Source organism: Oncorhynchus nerka, linkage group LG27, assembly GCF_034236695.1.
Source record: "Oncorhynchus nerka isolate Pitt River linkage group LG27, Oner_Uvic_2.0, whole genome shotgun sequence".
Taxonomy (NCBI): domain Eukaryota; kingdom Metazoa; phylum Chordata; class Actinopteri; order Salmoniformes; family Salmonidae; genus Oncorhynchus; species Oncorhynchus nerka.
The window spans coordinates 78,432,739-78,450,699 of NC_088422.1; the positions used below are offsets into that span (position 1 = coordinate 78,432,739).

At 42.3% G+C, this 17,961-nt stretch overlaps 3 protein-coding genes and 1 pseudogene across 4 annotated transcripts in view; 2 read left to right on the forward strand and 2 right to left on the reverse strand.

The window, feature by feature from the left end:
• The window catches only part of LOC115112566 (Wilms tumor protein 1-interacting protein homolog), a 41,956-nt gene extending 35,195 nt beyond the window's left edge, over positions 1-6,761 (reverse strand). Inside the window, exon 1 of the mRNA XM_065012032.1 lies at positions 4,990-6,761. Within this exon, the coding sequence (XP_064868104.1) occupies positions 4,990-6,505 (1,516 nt within the window). The 5' untranslated portion in view covers positions 6,506-6,761. The remainder of the gene's footprint in view (positions 1-4,989) is intronic.
• Positions 6,762-7,533: 772 nt separating this feature from the next.
• LOC115111136 (short-chain dehydrogenase/reductase family 42E member 1-like) lies at positions 7,534-11,325 on the reverse strand (annotated as a pseudogene).
• A 1,207-nt stretch (positions 11,326-12,532) lies between these two features.
• Positions 12,533-14,062, forward strand: LOC115111137 (arylamine N-acetyltransferase, pineal gland isozyme NAT-10-like). The gene is made up of 2 exons (XM_029637012.2): positions 12,533-12,695; positions 12,968-14,062. Exon 2 carries the CDS (start codon positions 12,974-12,976, stop codon positions 13,844-13,846), a length of 873 nt encoding a protein of 290 aa, XP_029492872.1. The 5' UTR covers positions 12,533-12,695; positions 12,968-12,973; the 3' UTR covers positions 13,847-14,062.
• A 930-nt stretch (positions 14,063-14,992) lies between these two features.
• Positions 14,993-17,811, forward strand: LOC115112484 (nuclear envelope phosphatase-regulatory subunit 1). 2 transcript variants are annotated; one of them, XM_029639581.2, is made up of 6 exons: positions 14,993-15,098; positions 15,762-15,833; positions 16,032-16,105; positions 16,248-16,357; positions 17,159-17,213; positions 17,371-17,811. In XM_029639581.2, exons 1-6 carry the CDS (start codon positions 15,074-15,076, stop codon positions 17,410-17,412), a joined length of 378 nt encoding a protein of 125 aa, XP_029495441.1. In that variant the 5' UTR covers positions 14,993-15,073; the 3' UTR covers positions 17,413-17,811. The 2 variants fall into 2 exon arrangements, with proteins under 2 accessions (XP_029495441.1, XP_029495440.1); XM_029639580.2 differs by having other exon boundaries at positions 15,002-15,110.
• Positions 17,812-17,961: the final 150 nt, after the last annotated feature.

Below are 17,961 nucleotides of genomic sequence, written 5' to 3' on the forward strand. Positions count from 1 at the left end.
CCCACATCGCGCTAGATTTTGTTACCGCCTCCCGCCTCCCAGGGCAAGACGGTTGTTTTGACCGTAGTGGACCGGTTCTCGAAGGCGGCTCATTTTATTCCCTTGCCTAAATTACCATCTGCCAAGGAGACAGCGGTAACTGTCGTGGATCACGTCTTTCGCTTACATGGCCTGCCGATGGACGTAGTTTCTGACAGGGGGCCCCAATTTGTGTCCAAGTTTTGGCAAGAGTTTTGTAGGTTACTGGGAGCGAGTGTCAGCCTGTCTTCAGGGTTTCATCACCAGAGCAACGGTCAAACGGAGAGGGCCAACCAAGATTTGGAGAGAGTGTTGCGATGTTTGGTTTCTAAGAATCCCTCTTCCTGGAGTCAACAACTCTATGGTTGAGTACGCTCACAATTCGTTGCCAGTGGCAGCCACGGGTCTCTCTCCGTTTGAGTGTAGTTTAGGTTACCAGCCACCTATCTTTCCCAGTACGGAGTCCGAGGTCACTGTTCCCTCCGCTCACGCTTTCCTCCAGAGGTGCCGTCACGCATGGAGCAGAGCCCGTGAGACTCTTCTCCGGGTGGGGGCGCGCACCAAGGCTAAGGCCGATCGCCACCGGTTGAAGCCTCCGGTATACGTCGTTGGCCAAAGAGTGTGGCTTTCTACTAAGAACATTCCACTCCGATCCGTTTCGAACAAGCTTGCCCCCAAATTTATCGGCCCGTTCAAAGTCACCAGGATCATTAGTCCGGTGGCGGTCCGGCTCAAGCTTCCTCCGGCGTATAGGAGAATTCATCCTACCTTTCATGTGTCTAAAATAAAACCTGTGTTTCAGGCACGCATTAACCCGCCGGTCCCGGTTCCCCCGCCGCCACGACTTGTTGATGGGGAACCCACCTTTTCTGTCAATCGTATTTTGGACTCTAGAAGGAGGGGACGCGGATTCCAGTACCTGTTGGACTGGGAGGGTTACGGCCCGGAGGAGAGAAGTTGGGTACCTGCTAGGGACATTCTGGATCACTCCCTTATCGATGATTTCAATCGACAGGTAAATTCGCCTGGGAACGCCAAGAGGCGTTCCTAGGGGGGGGGGTATTGTCACGGTTCATGAATCCACTGCCTCCTTTTCTCTTTCTCTTTCTCTCTCTCTCTCCCTCTCTCCCGTGTTTGTGTGGGCGTGGTTCCCAATCTCGGCCTGATTGTCTGCGCCAGCTGGAATCACTTATCTTCCCTTTATATGTTTCTTAACAGTGTTTCTTGTTGTCAGATCGTTGTTTCTTCCCTGAGGTTGTGTCGTGTGTCCGTGCTCATCTCTCGCCGCCCTTGTGTGGATTATCTGCTGTGCTCCTTCCTACCCTTCCGGACACACTCCCCTGGATTTCTCAGCACGCTATCATAGGAAGATGCGCCCTAGTCCCTGGGTCGGATTCCGTCTGAGTACAGTCTGTCTGTCCTGTTGCTGCTGTGAACTGTATTCATTAAACCATCGTTGCTTGCATCTTGCATCTGCCTCTGTATTGTCACACTAATTGGCTCATAAAACAGTAGGATAATAGTTTGTTACCACAATCTACTCTAATTGGCTCATAAAACAGTAGGCTAATTCAAGAAGCTCTAATACCATATTCCCATGAAACTGATTGAGATCAAACAAATGATTGGCATGGAGATGCAGTTCGGACGTTTCAGCTGTAAAATGTGAAGAATAATAATTCACGATGGACAGAGATGATGGCCTATTTGAAATGAGGTAGCCTATGCCTAACTTTGTGTTTGAGGGTATTAAAAATAGAACATTTTCTTTTGCACAATATGGTTAGGCAAAGGCAGATGTTGCAATTGGAGAATGCATTTTATGCATATTCTATAATGATAGGCCATTAAATTGGCTACATCTGTGGGTACAAACTTTGATTGAGTAAATAATGTAATTTACATGTTTTTTTTGCGCTCCCTCACCTAAAAGAATAGCAGTACACCACTGTTGGGGACATATGAAATACACTATTAGGCTACATAAGCAAGAATGGAACTAATAAGAAATAGTAACATTCAATTTGTTTGTGTACTTGAAATCATTATGTTGATGTACAGCTGCCTGCAATGTTTGTCCAAAACCTAGATTTTGAGAAACGGCATAAAACTGGAAATGAGGCAGAAACGCTGTCTGAAAATCTCTCCCAATATTTAAGTGATTATGCTGTGTTCTGTTGTTGTTCAGGCAGGCCAGGGGCAGTGTGTTTGTTCTCTCTACTCATGGTCTATTGTTGGAAGGGTAATGGCAGCACTCTAAACACTTCCCATATTCATGTTAGGGAGCTAAAATACTCATACTTCACTAATGAGAGTGAATTTGTGATTAAGCTAATGCATCATGAACATGTATCCTTAATGTGAGCTATGTTCATGTATCAACTGACACAAGAGTTACCAATGACCCTAAAACATTTGGCTGCCTATGTGTTTTGTGTATTCATAAGTTTATTTGTCAAAAGAGCAACTGTATATGCTCCATTTAGCTCTAAGCCATACATTGTAGCTCAGACTGCCCTCCAGAGCGGCTGCAGCGAGAGTTGAGAGTTGGGGTGACGGACACCACCACCAACACAGTAAAAGTTGACCAAATCCTTTCTGAGTCAACCATGTAGCATTACTATACCGTCATTATTATTCTGAGCAGGTGATCAGACTTGACCCCCGACCGCCATGTCTGGCCTGCGAGCCAAGATCGTGTGCCAAGTGTCTGGTGCTGCCCGACTCCCCACTGTCTGGTTAATGAAGGGCTTCGCGGGTGGGGGGGGGGGTCTGGGCGGGGGGCGAGCTGGGGGCGGGGCCGCTCTGCTCTGGAAGCCTCAATGCTGGTCTGTCCCGGGCCAGCTGTTGATTCACAGCTCCTTCGCCACCACAACAAACAGAGGCCACACAGGGGCTTGCAGCGAGGCAGAGCACAGAGCAGAGCAACGCAGTGTGACAGCACAGACCTCAAAGCCCGGGCGATCAATTTCTCCACTGTCGCCACGGAAACAGAGCTGTGTGTGTGTGTGCGTGTGTGTGTGTGTGTGTGTCTCTCTCTCTCTCTCTCTGCCCAGCGTACTGTGAGGGGCTTCTGTCTGCTACATTCTACAGCTCTCACCTGCTCCTCTGTGAAAAATGAACAGCCGTCTCAGCGTCACTCTGAGCCAGCTAGCGCACTGGAGGAAAACAAAATCAAACCACTGTTCTGTTCTCAGACCCGCAGCCATTTGTCCATCAGCACATTCAATAGGTGAATAGATTCTCCCTTCTTTTCCTGTGGGAGGAGAGAGTTTACCCCTTCAAAAACAATGATTTCAAGTCTCAGGGAGGGAATATGTTGCAAAAAAGTTACAGCTCAGAGCACTCATGGAGAAAAAAATGCATCTTGAGGAAAACACAGAGAGAAATGGCAGAGAGAGAAGTCTTTCAGAGAATGCCCGCTGCATTGGCCGTATGGCTGGGCGTTTTCAACAAGCAGCAAGACCACTGAATCACTGAAGGGTATCTACTCCGCTCCCTGGGACAGAACAGAAGGTTCCATTCAGTCCTACTCAGCACTGTGTAAACGTTAGCTCTGCCAAAACAGAAATGTGTATTTTCCTGCAAAAGCCACTCTTATCTGCCACAGAGGGAGTCGTTGTTGGCATTATAGAATACATGTTAGTTGTTAAGGTTGCAACCAGCCACTAGATGAGATGACAACAAAGCTCAGTGAAGCTAGGCTGAAGTCGTGTTCAATGCCCCCTTTTAACTACAGCATAACGATTAATAGACAAAATGTACAAGCTCCACAACTACACTGGAATTGTAAACAATGGATTTACTTAGCACTACAAAATAGCTGCTTTGTAGTAACATGAGTAACAACAATTAATAACACCTGACTTGTTACACATACGAAAATCCCTCAGTTATGTCAATATGTAATGTAGTTAGGCTGTTATTACTATGTTCTTACACTATTGTTATTACACTTGCTGTGCAAGGTATGGAGATGATGATCAAGACTGTGATTTTATAATGAAAAGGATCCCCAGTAACTCTCGGGACAACATCCCCCCACCCCCCACCTCACCTCACAAAACACCCAAGGACTTGAGGCAAAGGGCTACCTCAGGCGTCACCAGCCAGTTCTGACTGATCAGTGGCAGGGCTGCTGTGGCCAGGCCACAACACTGTTTGACCAATCAGTGGTCAGCTGGCTCCATGGACAAAATGGGCCTAATCACTCAGTTAATGCTCCAGTTAGCCTTACGCCGCCTCAGCCTCCGACGATACCAAACACACAAAATATTATGACAACACAAAATGTAATGTGAAGGTAATATTCTTAAACTTGAAAAATGTATGTTAGTTTTTGCACTACTCTCAGTAAAACCCATGCTTCAAATAAACTCAAATTATCCCCAGTGTAAACACATTATCACAGGGAACATATTTATTAGGTAAATCAACTAGAACAGGTGATGAGATGTTTTTGTCTAGCAATAAAATGAGAGGTGTTATGATTGAAAATGTTTCCAAATCTCCATGGCCTGACCTGTGTTGTGCCAATGAACATGTGCTCAGCTATAATGAGGTTAGTGACCCAGCTGAAGATGAAGTAACCCAGTGAAGCCCATCAATTGACTTATCTTTCACACATGTATGGACCACAGGGCACCAGAGTTCAAGTTCATAACCATGAGGGTTATTATCAGACCACCAAACACATGGAATGTGGAGGATGTAGTCTGGCCCTTTTACATTTTTACCTGACTAATTAATTTGACTTTGTGTAAGAATAGCCTAATTCTGACCTCTTATTGAGACATGTTTAGGGAGCTGTCATAAGTTTACAAGTAGTCTAAAAAAAGATATGCCAAGATCAATCAAAATATTGTTTCATTTCATTTTTTGTTTTTCTACTTTAAAGCTTTATTCTCACTTCATTGCACTCTCATACTGTTCCTTATAATCAACAGTGTTCATAGGAGGAGTTACACTTACCAAAGTATTCTTTTTTCATGTGCATTTCTAACTCCTTCTCCAGCTCCAAGGTGAGTGCTTCCAGACTCCTTTCTGCTTGGCTTGGGCCACTTTCCCGGCATGGGGTCACCTGGTAAGGTAGTTTAAACCTCTGCCCTGAGGCTGGAGTTTTCGTATGGAGCCCATAAGAAGAAGATGGTGATCCAGCGGTCACCTCTGTGTTCATCCCTGCCTGGGTTGACTGTTGTGGTGCATGCTGTGGCAGGGCCTCTGGCATCCCAGAGAGCGCTTGGAGATGGATACGACTATGAACACCGTTGGTATCGCCACAATCTTGTGTTAGTATGTCCTCCTGCAAACCAGTCCCCAGCATTGAGGACCTGGGTGAAGGCAGTTGGAGATCTGGGTAGGTGCTCATAGATCCCCTGGAGCTCCGGGAACTTCTGGAACTGTGACTGGAGATACTGGACCGGGGACTAACGACGCAGTTAGCTATTGTCCCGGGTCTTGCGCACCCGTCCTGGCTGCAGATGCTTGACCGGGGACTGGCCACCGGCATGCCATGCAAAACTGCACCCTCTAGATCATGGTTCCCCACAGGCATGTAACGCGAATCTGAATAGCTAGAGCGTGGACTAGTGGTACAAGAATACTGGCTCGCTGTGCTGGACCTGGGGCTGATGTGCCTTTGGTCGTAGCCCATACTGATGCCGCTGGTGCGGTTACTGCTGGGCTTACTGCAGCAGTCATAGCTGTTCAGACTGGCCCTTGGGCTGGAATGTTTACTTGTGTCGCTGGCTGTACTTGCATAGCTAGACCGGGGGCTGAGGGCACTGCTCCCTTCACAGTGTACCAGACTGGACCTGGGACTAGTGTACTTGTCTTGCCCGGGTACCAACAGACTCGTGCGCGGGCTACTGATGCTCGACCTCGGGCTTGCATGTTTGCTTTGCTCCTGGGAGGAGAGGGAGGATACGAAACTGGACCGCGGGCTGGTTGCATTGTATCTGCCGTCGTGGTTGGTGGTAATACAAATACTGTTGCATCTGTTGCCAGGTGAGGGTACTGGCTTGTTCAAAACCACTCCATCGTACGCGCTACCAGTGCTGTACCTATGCCCCTGCACCTCCAATGAGTACCTCCTGTGCCGCTCGGACGCGCCGCTATAACACGGCAAAGCAATTTCGGATTTGGTGCAATAGCTATCTTCATTAGGATACACTGTGTCTCTTTGAGGGGTGCAATAATCCACAGGAACGGCTCTGTTGCCATTCACCGGGCGCACGGGAGCCGCCGTGTACACTTTATTCCCAGACATGTAATTCTCAACGCTGTGTATCTGTTGGTGAGGCGCAGAGCTGCCATTCGTTGCCTTACTTTTCTGCTCGGGTATCGGTGGAGACGAAAAATCCAAATCGGGGTTGATAACCATGTCTCTCCTTGAACTGTACATTCCATCCTTGTATGCTTCATATAAGGAAAGGTCCTCCATTAATTTACTCGCCCGGAGTCCCAAATCTTCCTCATAGTGATCCATGGTTTGCTCCGGAGGCGACGAACAAGTTCAGAGAAAAAGCGCACTAGTCCACAAACCGACTACCGAGTGAGAGATAGCAGTAATTGCATTTCACTTGGAAATCATAACAAAACGCAGGCTCAATCCAGGCATCGTCGCCTGTTTGCTGAACGGCCAGTGTGCTTGGAAATCTCGGAGCAGTGCATGATCTTTTTCTTCGAAAATATAAACCCTTACAACAAAGTTTCAACAGGATACGTTTGTCAACTTCAGTTTTTGTTAAGTTGAAAGGTCTTTACAGTCAATGGCGCGCTGCGCGGAGGAATTTTCCCTTGTCAGTTTTTCTCCAGTTTTCCAAAAGAGTCTCAAATGTAAATTTGAGGTTGAGAAAATATTGCAATACACCACTAACAGCCACATCTTACATATTAAAAGACACAGAGTGCGCCAAAACACGTTTTAAACACAATTTAGCGCAAGGGACTTGTTTGTGGAGAAGGAATGCGAGGAAGTGGACGGGGTGCACTCCGCCTCTCTGGAATGTGGTTAATGCTGGAGCGAAACAATGATTGCGACCAACTCAGCAAGGGGGTGCCTGCGTTTGAAAAAGAGTAGTCCCTAGAGAGTACGGCTGTATTCATCTCAGCCTTTAAAAAAAACTGCACAAAGGACTAGTCTCACCTGGCCCAATTTCATTTGGCCTTTTCGGTTTCGGGACTGCTTCACTGAATTTAGAATGGATTGTTTCTAGAGGATGCTGAACACAATGTATTACATTTTAGATGCCGAATGCAGGGAAGGCTTCTCTTCTGTCTATCTGTTGATAGGGCTTTTGCCACCAAGATTATGCAGCTCTCACTTGTCGCATGACTCGCATCTATGATTTTAATTCTTGACCGAAAAATATTGCATTGTCTCAAAAACATTGATGTTTTATAAGATACAAAAAAGTTTATATAATAATTGATGATTAAGCTAAGACTGTATAAAATGTATAATGAAGTTAGCTTATTACTTTGTGCAACTCATTAGAAACACAAATCACAGGCTGGTCAGTCATGTAATTTTATTCTATAATATGAGAACATTATCCAACTAAAATAAAATAAAAATATCCCTTATAGAAAATGTTATTATAAATACCACCAAATTATTGATCCCCATTAGGATTTAGTCACAAAACAACCAGAAAGGTTAGGAATTCAGCAGCAGGCCTGATAAAATATATCACACATTGACATCATAAAACATTTCCAAGTTACACAGTATAAAATAAACATCCAATCTTATCTGTTAAACATTACAATACATTGTTCGTCATATTTCTTATTACCATCTTCAATTGAGATGTAAAAACAAAACCAAAGTAAATGTCGGGTCCCACTTTAAATGAAGTACAACTTATAAAGGGTTTTATATAGCATACATAAAGGCTTCATAAGCACTACATAAATGCGTCACAAATCATCTATAAGCGTATGTCATCAGGGCGGTTAGAGAGTTGAGCCAGTAACTGAAAGGTTTCTGGATCAAATCCCGGAGCAGACAAGGTAAAAATCGTTCTGCCCCTGAACAAAACAGTTAACCCATTGTTCCTTGATAGGCAGTCATTGTCAATAATAATTTGTTCTTAACTGACCTGCCTAGTTAAATAAATCTTAAATTTAAATGGTGTATAAACATAATTCACCCTACAGTGGGAATTATATCACCCTTTATGACATATGCTTATAGATGATTTTTGAAGCATTTATGTAGTGCTTATGAAGTCTTTATGTATGCTTTAAAAAACCTTTATAAGTTGTACTTAATTTAAAGTGGGACCAAATGTTGTTTGTACCAACAGACATCTGCACCAAGAGATGTCTCTTATACATAATCAAGTTTAGAGAATCCTTATGTAAATACTGCATTTGACTAGTGGACTATGGTCAGGTACTTCCATGGACAGGCACAAATTAAAACAAACATTCCATTCTGGCTTTAAAAACCCTGCCAAAAACAAAATGCATTGTGTCCAACAATTGTCAATATAAGACTAAAGTTAGCTATACTATATCTAACTAGGTACATCTATTGTTGGAATTTACACAAAACACATTCATGGACATTTATTAAGGGAATGTGGTCTTTATTTTGAACAGGTCTAATTCTGGTTAATAATATTTATTTATTTATTTTATTACAAACTGTACATTGTAATTAATAAAAGGAGAACCAAACAATCCATCACCACTAGTATAGAACAAGTTTCAACATTTAAAATGTGCCATTGAGATGTATCACTTTATTACTGCCTGCTGATTAGCTGCCAACCACTGGGAGGTATGAAAGGGCCAGAGCTACTAATAGAAGAACATCTAGCATCAGTCGCTGGAGAAGTGAACCCCTAGGTTTACTCTTGAACCACTGCACAACCTCCTCCAGGTTATACTCCTAGGGCTCATAACCCAGCTTGGCCTTGGGATTCATCATGCGTCACGACAGTCTTATACACCTCTGTGCGTGTGAGCAGAGGCTGGAAGTTATAGATCGGGCCGAAGAGATGGTGAATCATCTCAGTGAGGAATGCAACAAAGTAAATGAGAGAGAGGGCTAGACGTAATTTCGGGAAAGAGTAACTCAAACCCTCTACCAGAGGTCTGAAGAACTCAAAGTTGTTGACAGGTCTTCCGTCTGAGATGAAGTATGCCTGTCCAGCAGAGCGGTGCTGGTGCTCTGACATCAGAGCCTCTGCAGCCAGTTTGTGTGCAGACACCAGGTTGTCTACATGGACAAACTCCACTAAACGTCTTGGATCTCCATACACAAACCTGAATATCCCCTTCTCTATGTACCCAACGATCCTGGGCAGGTGCCTCTGCTCACCAGGCCCGTATATACCGGCTGGACGCAGAGCACAGGCCCTCAACACACCTGTCCCGTCCTTCAGCTCTGTACCACTGGCTTTCATCACGGCCATCTCAGCTACCGACTTGGTTCTGGAGTAGTGGTCAGGGTGGAGATTGAGAGGTAGGTAGGGGAGGCTTTCATCACCACCCTCAATGTCTTGGCCTCCGAACACTAAGTTGAAGGTGCTGGTGTAGACGAGCCTGGAGACTCCAGCCTCTACACAGGCCCTGAGGACATGCTCTGTGCCCTGGACATTCACCTCTTCAATCAGCTTCCTGTTCAGCTGGTCCCTGACAGACATGCCGTAGGAGCTGTGGAAAACACAGTCCATGCCAGTGACCGCCATTCTCCACCTGAGCATATTCACAAATCTCTCCCTTTAGGAACACAATGCCCTCTGGAACCTCTAGGCTGGGTGGGCTCATATCAAACAGAATGACTTCATCTTCCTTTTTATGTAGTGAGCAGGAAAGGCTGTAAGAAATGAAGAAGTGAAATGAAGTGATCCTGTTTTTAATTGTTTTATTTCACCTTTATTTAACCAGGTAGGCTAGTTGAGAACAAGTTCTCATTTACAACTGCGACCTGGCCAAAATAGAGCAAAGCAGTGTGACACAAACAACAACACAGAGATACACATGGAATAAACAAGCATACAGTCAATAACACAATAGAAAAAAATAAAGTCTATATACAGTGTGTGCAAATGGCATGAGGAGGTAAGGCAATAAATAGGCCATAGTAGCAAAGTAATTACAATTTAGCAAATTAACACTGGAGTGAGATGTGCAGATGAAGATGTGCAAGTAGAAATACTGGTGTGCAAATGCTAATCTGGAATATTGGATATAGGGAAGCCTTACACATGTAGTGAGGGATATTCTAGGAATGTTCAGTTCAACACTAAAAAAATGAAATAGGAAAGTCATTAGCCTTCTTATGTACAGTGCTTGATTTGCACTGAAATAGGTGCAGGTACTCATTTTGGGTGCCAATACTGTTTATATTTAGGTGCAGGAGCTCCACAATACTTTTTTAGCAAATATTCTATAAGAGGAACAGGAGCTTAAGCAGTAGAACATTTGAGGTGCTGGTACTCAGCTCCGGTGAGCTCCTGCCCAAGTTAAGCAATGCTTATGACGCTACCATTAGTAAGTCACAACAATTTGTTGTAAGCAGGGATTCAATTGATGGGGTGATAAGGTTCTGCCACTTTGGTATGTAACACAGAATAAATAGACTACAGTGAATAACAGCATTAGAATAACTGGTATGATAACTCCCCCTAGTGGGGTTTAGGACTACCGTTACCGAATTATTTTTACATTCACTTGGTAATGTACAAATTCTCTTCTGTACTGATAAGATGAAGACTATGTACAGGCGGTGGCATATTTATATTTTGATGGGCTTACCGGAAACCAAAGTATCCACTGCCACCTGATATCAAAAACATTCGCGCCTTCACCATTTCTCTGAAAAGTAAACTTGAAGTTCAATATACTTGAAATAACACCACACAGTACCATCAGCGAGAACATGAATTAAAGTATTGAATTTGTAAAAGAGACACGTGCCGAAATGTATAACAACCAACAACCTGCAACCTCATCACGTCTACTGTAGCCATACTTGTAAGATTGTGGCCTATTACTAATAATGCTACGTTGACGTTTGGCTACATTTGGGTCATGAACGCAACATTTGATGTAAACTAGTTTAGCTACATAAGAGTACGACAATGACAGTTGTGTAAACCTGTACTGTATCAATCAGGTCGCTGCCATATTCTACTAGTATACAGGCTGTTATCTAAGCTATTGAACAGCAAACACTTTAATTTCAATTGAAAACAGGATTTTACCTTGACGTTTTAACTTAGCAACCTTATCGTTTGTCCAGCATCAGTGCTTGAATGAATTAATCGGTGTGACAGGCTGTTCCTATTTTACAAACAACTTCCTTGGGCGGAGATAGTGAAATTCATGAAGGGAACTGCGAGCGGTTTCATGACTTGTCAGTGGATGTCTATGTATGCTTGTGTTCCCTCATGTGCTTTATGTATTGATTTGTTGTTAATAAAAATTATTTTAAAATTTATTTAAAAAAAGACTTGTCAGTGGATGGGCTACGCGAACTTCCTACTTTACACTTTTGACGTAGTAGGTAACTCCTCCTCTTTATTGACAGGGTAGAGAATGTTTATTTTTATTTTTTATTTGACCTTTATTTAACTAGGCAAGTCAGTTAAGAACAAATTCTTATTCACAATGAAAATTGGATGCAGTCTATCACAGTGCCAATCTGTTCTTCCACCAAAGCCCCATATACTACCCACCACCACGACCTGCATGCTCTCGTTGGCTGGCCCTCGCTTTATATTCGTCGCCAAACCCAATGGCTCCGGGTCATCTATAAGTCTTTACTTGGTATAGCCCGCCTTATCTCAGCTCCCTGGTCACCATAGCAGCACCCACCCGTAGCACGTGTCCAGCAGGTAAATTTCACTGGTCACTCCCAAAGCCAACTCCTACTTTGGCCACCTTTCCTTCCAGTTCTCTGCTGTCAATGACTTGAACGAATTGCAAAATTCACTGAAGCTGGAGACTCATATCGCCCTCACTAACTTTAAGCATCAGCTGTCAGAGCAGCTTTACAGATCATTGCACCTGTAAATAGCCCATCTGTAAATAGCCCACCCAAATACCACATCCCCATATTGTTATATATTTTTTTTCTTATCCTTTGTACCCCAGTATCTCTACTTGCACATTCATCTTCTGCACATCTATCACTCCAGTGTTTAATTGCTCAATTGTAATTATTTCGCTACTATGGCCTATTTATTGCCTTACCTCCCTAATCTTAATTAATTTGCACACACTGTATGTAGACTTTTCTAATGTGTTATTGACTGTATGTTTGTTTATTCCATGTGTAACTCTGTGTTGTTGTTTGTGTCGCACTGCTTTGCTTTATCTTGGCCAGGTCGCAGTTGTAAAGGAGAACTTGTTCTCAACTGGCCTACCTGGTTAAATAGAGGTGAAATAAAAAATTAATTATTTCTGAAATGTACAACACTTCCCATACACATCACAAGGCTCCAGTGTTTTACAAGTGAGGTCCCTTATGCAAGGCTCACTCGTGAACTTTAGTTTTGCTTTCCAGTACATGAGCAAAGTCTAGGGTGCTCTGTTTTTTTGTCATGCAAGAGCCATTCTTATCTCTTTTAATGCTCAACTGCTTTGCCCTACTTGCCCTGAATAACTCTGAACAGCAAGCAATACTTTGAGAAGCTACTTTTTCACTGCCTTTGAAAGTAAGTAATCATCAAATGGAAATGAAATATAGCTGCCCGTGCCTCCATGTAGTATCCTTGTGTATCACAAGTTTTTGTCTATTATTTAATATTGTATCTTTCAATTCAAGGATAATGCCTATATGATGGTGTTTCAATTGCAAAGAGGAACTTACTCTATGTGAAAAACAAATTGTGAATGAGACATTAGCGGATGTCAGTTTCTGTATATGTAGTCGTAAATTCTGCAAAAGCAGATCCTCATGCAGTGTCTTTGTTTTGTTAACTCTTAGGACAAAATGAATCTGGAAGAGTACTTCAAGAGGATCGGGTTCTACGGCCCATTTTCTAAACCAGACCTTGAAACACTGAACCAGGTCCACAAACACCATGTGATGTCAATACCATTTGAAAACCTCAGCATTCACTGTGGTGAGAAGATCACTATGGACCATGAGTTGATTTTCAATAAGATTGTGAGGAGCAATCGGGGGGGTTGGTGTTGTGAGAATAACCTCCTCTTTGCTTGGGTACTAAAAGAGATGGGTTATAATCCAGTAACACTGGGTTCAAGAGTCTACAACAACACCATAAACCAGTTCGGGCCAACAGACTCTCACCTCATCAACAAGGTGGTCATTGATGGGACTGCTTACATTGCAGACGTGAGCTTTGGGGTATCCTCCCAAATATGGCACCCTCTTGAGCTCGTCTCCGGGAAGGACCAGCCACAATCCCCTGGTGTCTTCCGTCTCATACAAGATGGAGACCTGTGGACCTTGGAGAAGACTGGTCGAAAGCCTCTGGTTCTCAATGAGGCCTTTACCAACTCGCCTCTGGTAGACAAGAGCCCAACCAAGAAGATCTACGGCTTCACCCTGGTTCCCCGTGGGTTTGATCATTTCCTAGAGACTTCCCACTGCCTTCAGACAGATCCAAATTCTCTATTCACCAACAAGTCCATCTGCTCACTGCAGACGGCTACAGGATTCAGAGCTCTAATTGGCTGGACCTTCAGTGAGGTCACCTACAACAACCAGGATGGTTTTGATGTTTTGGATATGAAAGACATATCTGATGATGATGTGGATAAAGTGCTGAAGGAAATGTTTAATGTGTTGTTGGCAAACAAGCTGGTTCCCATAAACAACAAAGCTGGCTACACTATTTAAGAACTTGATTGCCTGTAACATGTTATATTTAATGTGATGTAATTGTAATGTAGCCTTGGCAAATCTAGGTGCTGCTACATTGACCAAAGATTCTTCACAACGAGATCAGTGAGATATACAAAACACATTTTGTATTTTCTCTCAATATTAAACATGTATTTCACCAGAGCTGATTGTGCGGTCTTTGAACACTCAATAAACATTCTTTTAAACAAATATATATTCAATGGTTATTTGGTCTCTGCGACCTACGTTTAGATCATATCTGAAGAGTGGATGAGTAGGTGCTAGGGGGACCCTGTTGACTCATCAGTAGGAAAGATTTGTTTCTCTTTTGGTCCATTCAACAACAGAGCGATACGATCCTTGTTTCAGCAGGATGTTGTATCTATACCTTATGTCATGCCTTATTGGAATGGATTTATTGATAATATCTGTTGGAAAAAAGTTTGGATGTTGCCACACACATACCTACTTGTTAACAAAATTAAGGAAGTTTCCTTTAAAATTATTCATAAATATTATCCTGCCAACCACTATATGAAGAAGTTTAAGGAAAACATCAACACAAATTGCTCCTTTTGTAATGACCACCCAGAAACAGTTGTGCATCTTTTTTGGCATTGTATGAATGTAAAGAAAACTTTGACAAGACATCAGTAGGTTTATAATTGAACACATTTATGAAGATTTTACACTATTGTGGAGAGATGTACTGTTTGGATTCTTTACATACAATAGAAATAAGCGGAATCATTTTTATGTAATTAATTTCATTATTCTTTTGGCCAAATTTCATATACACAAATGTAAATTTACAAACAGAAAACCACATTTTCGTACCCTACAAAAAGAAATTGAACTGTATTTTAAGATGGTTAAATGCTCTACTAACAAAAAAGCTGTTAGAATTGAAAGTATATGCATGTCCCTTAAGGTCCTTGTGTAATTGTAATGTGATAGTGTACCCCCTAGCTCGATTGTCTATTGTTTGTAATCTATGTATGCTTGTGTTCCCTCATGCGCTTTATGTATTGATTTGATATTAATATATATATATATATAAAAATAAAAAAAAGTAGGTGCTAGGGGTTGCGCTGTAACAGTACTTGTTTAAACCAATCACCGTACATTTTCCGAAATCGTCCAATCCACGTTAGGGGTTTCGCCTGTTCCCAATTGCCCAGGAGAACTAGCTAGCGCGTCCACCAGCCGGAGAGAAGAGCAATGAATTCCTTGGAACAGGCCGAAGGTAGTCAACATGGCAAGCAAATTCCATTTTTTTTCTCACAAATCATGATGCATGTTATTATAAGTGAAGTTTCACTTTGAAGTAAAACGCACGGTGACAAACGTGCCTTTGCAATTCACTTGAGTCGCTTGTTAGCTTGATTAGCCAGCCGCGGTGACCTAGCTAGCTAGCTAGGCTAACCTTTTCTCTTAAAGGACATTAATGGGTAAATTCGTCAAAATACCAAACTCAAGCTAATTACATTTTTGCTGATTTCCCTACTCGGGGGTTCGACATTAACTTGTACAAAAAAAAATCCACACAAAGGCTTGTTAGCTACACTAATTAGCAGGCTAGCTAGCTATGCTGTAAATAGTTAGCATACCGGTAGTTGTTAGCCCCAGAAGACCACCGCTGCATGCTCACCAGAACTGTTAACCAATGCAAACGTATACGCACACTTTAGACCATTTGATTGATTCTATTCATAACCTGGATATCTCAGAAGGTCGTTAACTATAGGCTTGTTTTGCCAGTCCAAACTAAACATAATTCAGTCGTTTATTTACTTTTAGATTACTCCCATCGGTTCCAAACCAATCAAGCACAGCACAAAAAAAGCATATTTTATGTTCCTTCTGTGTGGTTTTGATCAAGAACATCAAAAACTGCTTGTTTTTGCAGACCTGAAAGCTTTTGAGAGAAGATTGACAGAATACGTCTCCTGTTTGCAACCTGCAACCGGGAGGTGGCGAAGTAAGTATTTGTAGTTCTAACTCTGTCTAACCATAATCAATGACTATATTGCTACTGTCAAACCATAATCATTAACATTTCAAGAGTAAATGGCCTCCCAGCCTGAGTATTTTGAATTTGATTGTAAAGGATTCAGGCCTACATTATTCTGCCACTTGTTTTCAGGGGATATACATCAATATCTCACATTTGTTTCAGTGATTCTAATAGTGGTCTCAGTTTGTACGGCGACTGGAGCCTGGAACTGGTTGATAGACCCTGACACACAGAAGGTCAGTGTGTTTGTGATGTCAGCTTGATTGTGTATGTGACAAAGTAGGATACCTTTCACACAGATCAGTGTGTTTGTGATTTTAGTTTGGTTGCGTGTGTTTGCCTGTCTAATCTCTCTGTACCTCTGGCTGTCTTTCTCAGGTGTCTTTCTTCTCATCGTTGTGGAACCATCCGTTCTTCACCATCAGCTGCATTACTTTGATCGCTCTGTTCTTTGCTGGAATACACAAACGAGTCGTTGCACCATCAATGTATCCTTCCTCTTGTTTAAAGTTCCACACTTAATTTACTCAGTGGGACTATGAAGAAGGCCACCAGGTCCAAAGCTGTCATTTACAATCCAAACATTGTCACTACTTACATTTACATTTAAGTCATTTAGCAGACGCTCTTATCCAGAGCGACTTACAAATTGGTGCTTTCACCTTATGACATATACTTCCTACTTCCAGAATTTTCAGTATATTGATGCAGGTCTTTAGATATTGTACACATGCAATTGTGTCATTCCTAACTTGAACCGCAACGTTATATTACATTTTGTGCAACTCAAGATGTTTCTTCTACAAGTAAAATGCTGTGCGGGCTATGTCCGTGTACTCTCTCGGCCTGCACAGCTGCGTGGGGGAAACGGCGCTACTTGACTAAAATGGATTGTAACGTTGAAGATAAAGTTTGAAATGCCACAATTTCATGTGTACAACATCTAAAGACCTACATCATTGTACTGAAAATAATCAATTAAGGAAGTAGTGATACTGTTTGGATGGTAAATGACAGCTATGGACCTGGTGGCCTTAATGATCCTATACATCGCTATACTGAGAGTGTTTGTTTCCAAAAGGATGTTTAAAAATATATATTTTGTTCATGTCTGCCCTGATACTGCACAACAAGCAATGCGAAATCGCTATTGTGGTTAGTTTTTCTCAAAAACAAGCCAAATCACAAGAAAAGTGTCTGGACCCTTCTATAACGTTCCATTTAAAAAATAAAAAATGGAGGTTTACTTCAGTAATAGGACAATTCTCCGTTAACTCACTCTCTTCAAGTATTGCAGCACGCTGTCGGACAGTTTTAGCTGAATACAACATGTCCTGCGATGATGTAAGTCATCTTCTTTGAGGCTAACTTAATTCATAATCAATTCAATCCAGCTGTCACATTTTTGGCCATCCCTTACATTGTTTAAAAGTATGATTTTGAATGATTGCCTGTACATCTATGCATTGTATTGACTTTGATGTGTTTGTCCCTTTTACAGACGGGGAAACTAATTCTCAAACCACGGCCACACATCCAATAACCACAAACTCTTGGGGGGGTGGGAAATAAAATGTTCTTAATGACTATGTTGATTGCCACTAAACGACAGACTGACACAAGGACCAGAATCCTGTTTGGAGCATCTGAAACAACGTAAGAAGGAAGGAGATTGGGGAAATACTGAGGGGTGTTTATGTTGATGTGCTCCATTATGTATTAATGAAGGATTGTGAGGGGAGAGGACATCAACTGCCTTTTTAACAGCATCTCAGTCAGTGTTACGGTCGCCCTTAAAGCTGCTTCTGGGCTCACACACCCTTTGACATAACTCATTCGCCATGAGTTCAGATGTTCATTTCTAATGATGACATGCATTTTGTTTTAGAGATCTTTCTATTTTTAAACTAATTGTTATATACCTAATAAATACTTGTGTGAAGATGTTTCCTGTGATTTACTGTAGTATATGGTTGCAACCTGTAGACGGCTATGCTTTTGCTCCAGATTGTGAATGTCTATACAACTTGTTTGAAAGTAAATCTCAATGTGTAATTTGGTCTTTACAGTTTTTATTGTATTCACACGTTTA

Coding starts and splice junctions, on each gene's coding strand:
- LOC115111137 (XM_029637012.2), top strand. CDS start 12,974: ATGAATCTGGAAGAGTACTTCAAGAGGATCGGGTTCTACGGCCCATTT.
- LOC115112484 (XM_029639580.2), top strand. CDS start 15,074: ATGAATTCCTTGGAACAGGCCGAAGGTAGTCAACATG. Junction 15,111..15,761: donor GGCCGAAGGTAGTCAACATG/GCAAGCAAATTC, acceptor TTGTTTTTGCAG/ACCTGAAAGCTTTTGAGAGA. Junction 16,358..17,158: donor CGAGTCGTTGCACCATCAAT/GTATCCTTCCTC, acceptor ACTCTCTTCAAG/TATTGCAGCACGCTGTCGGA.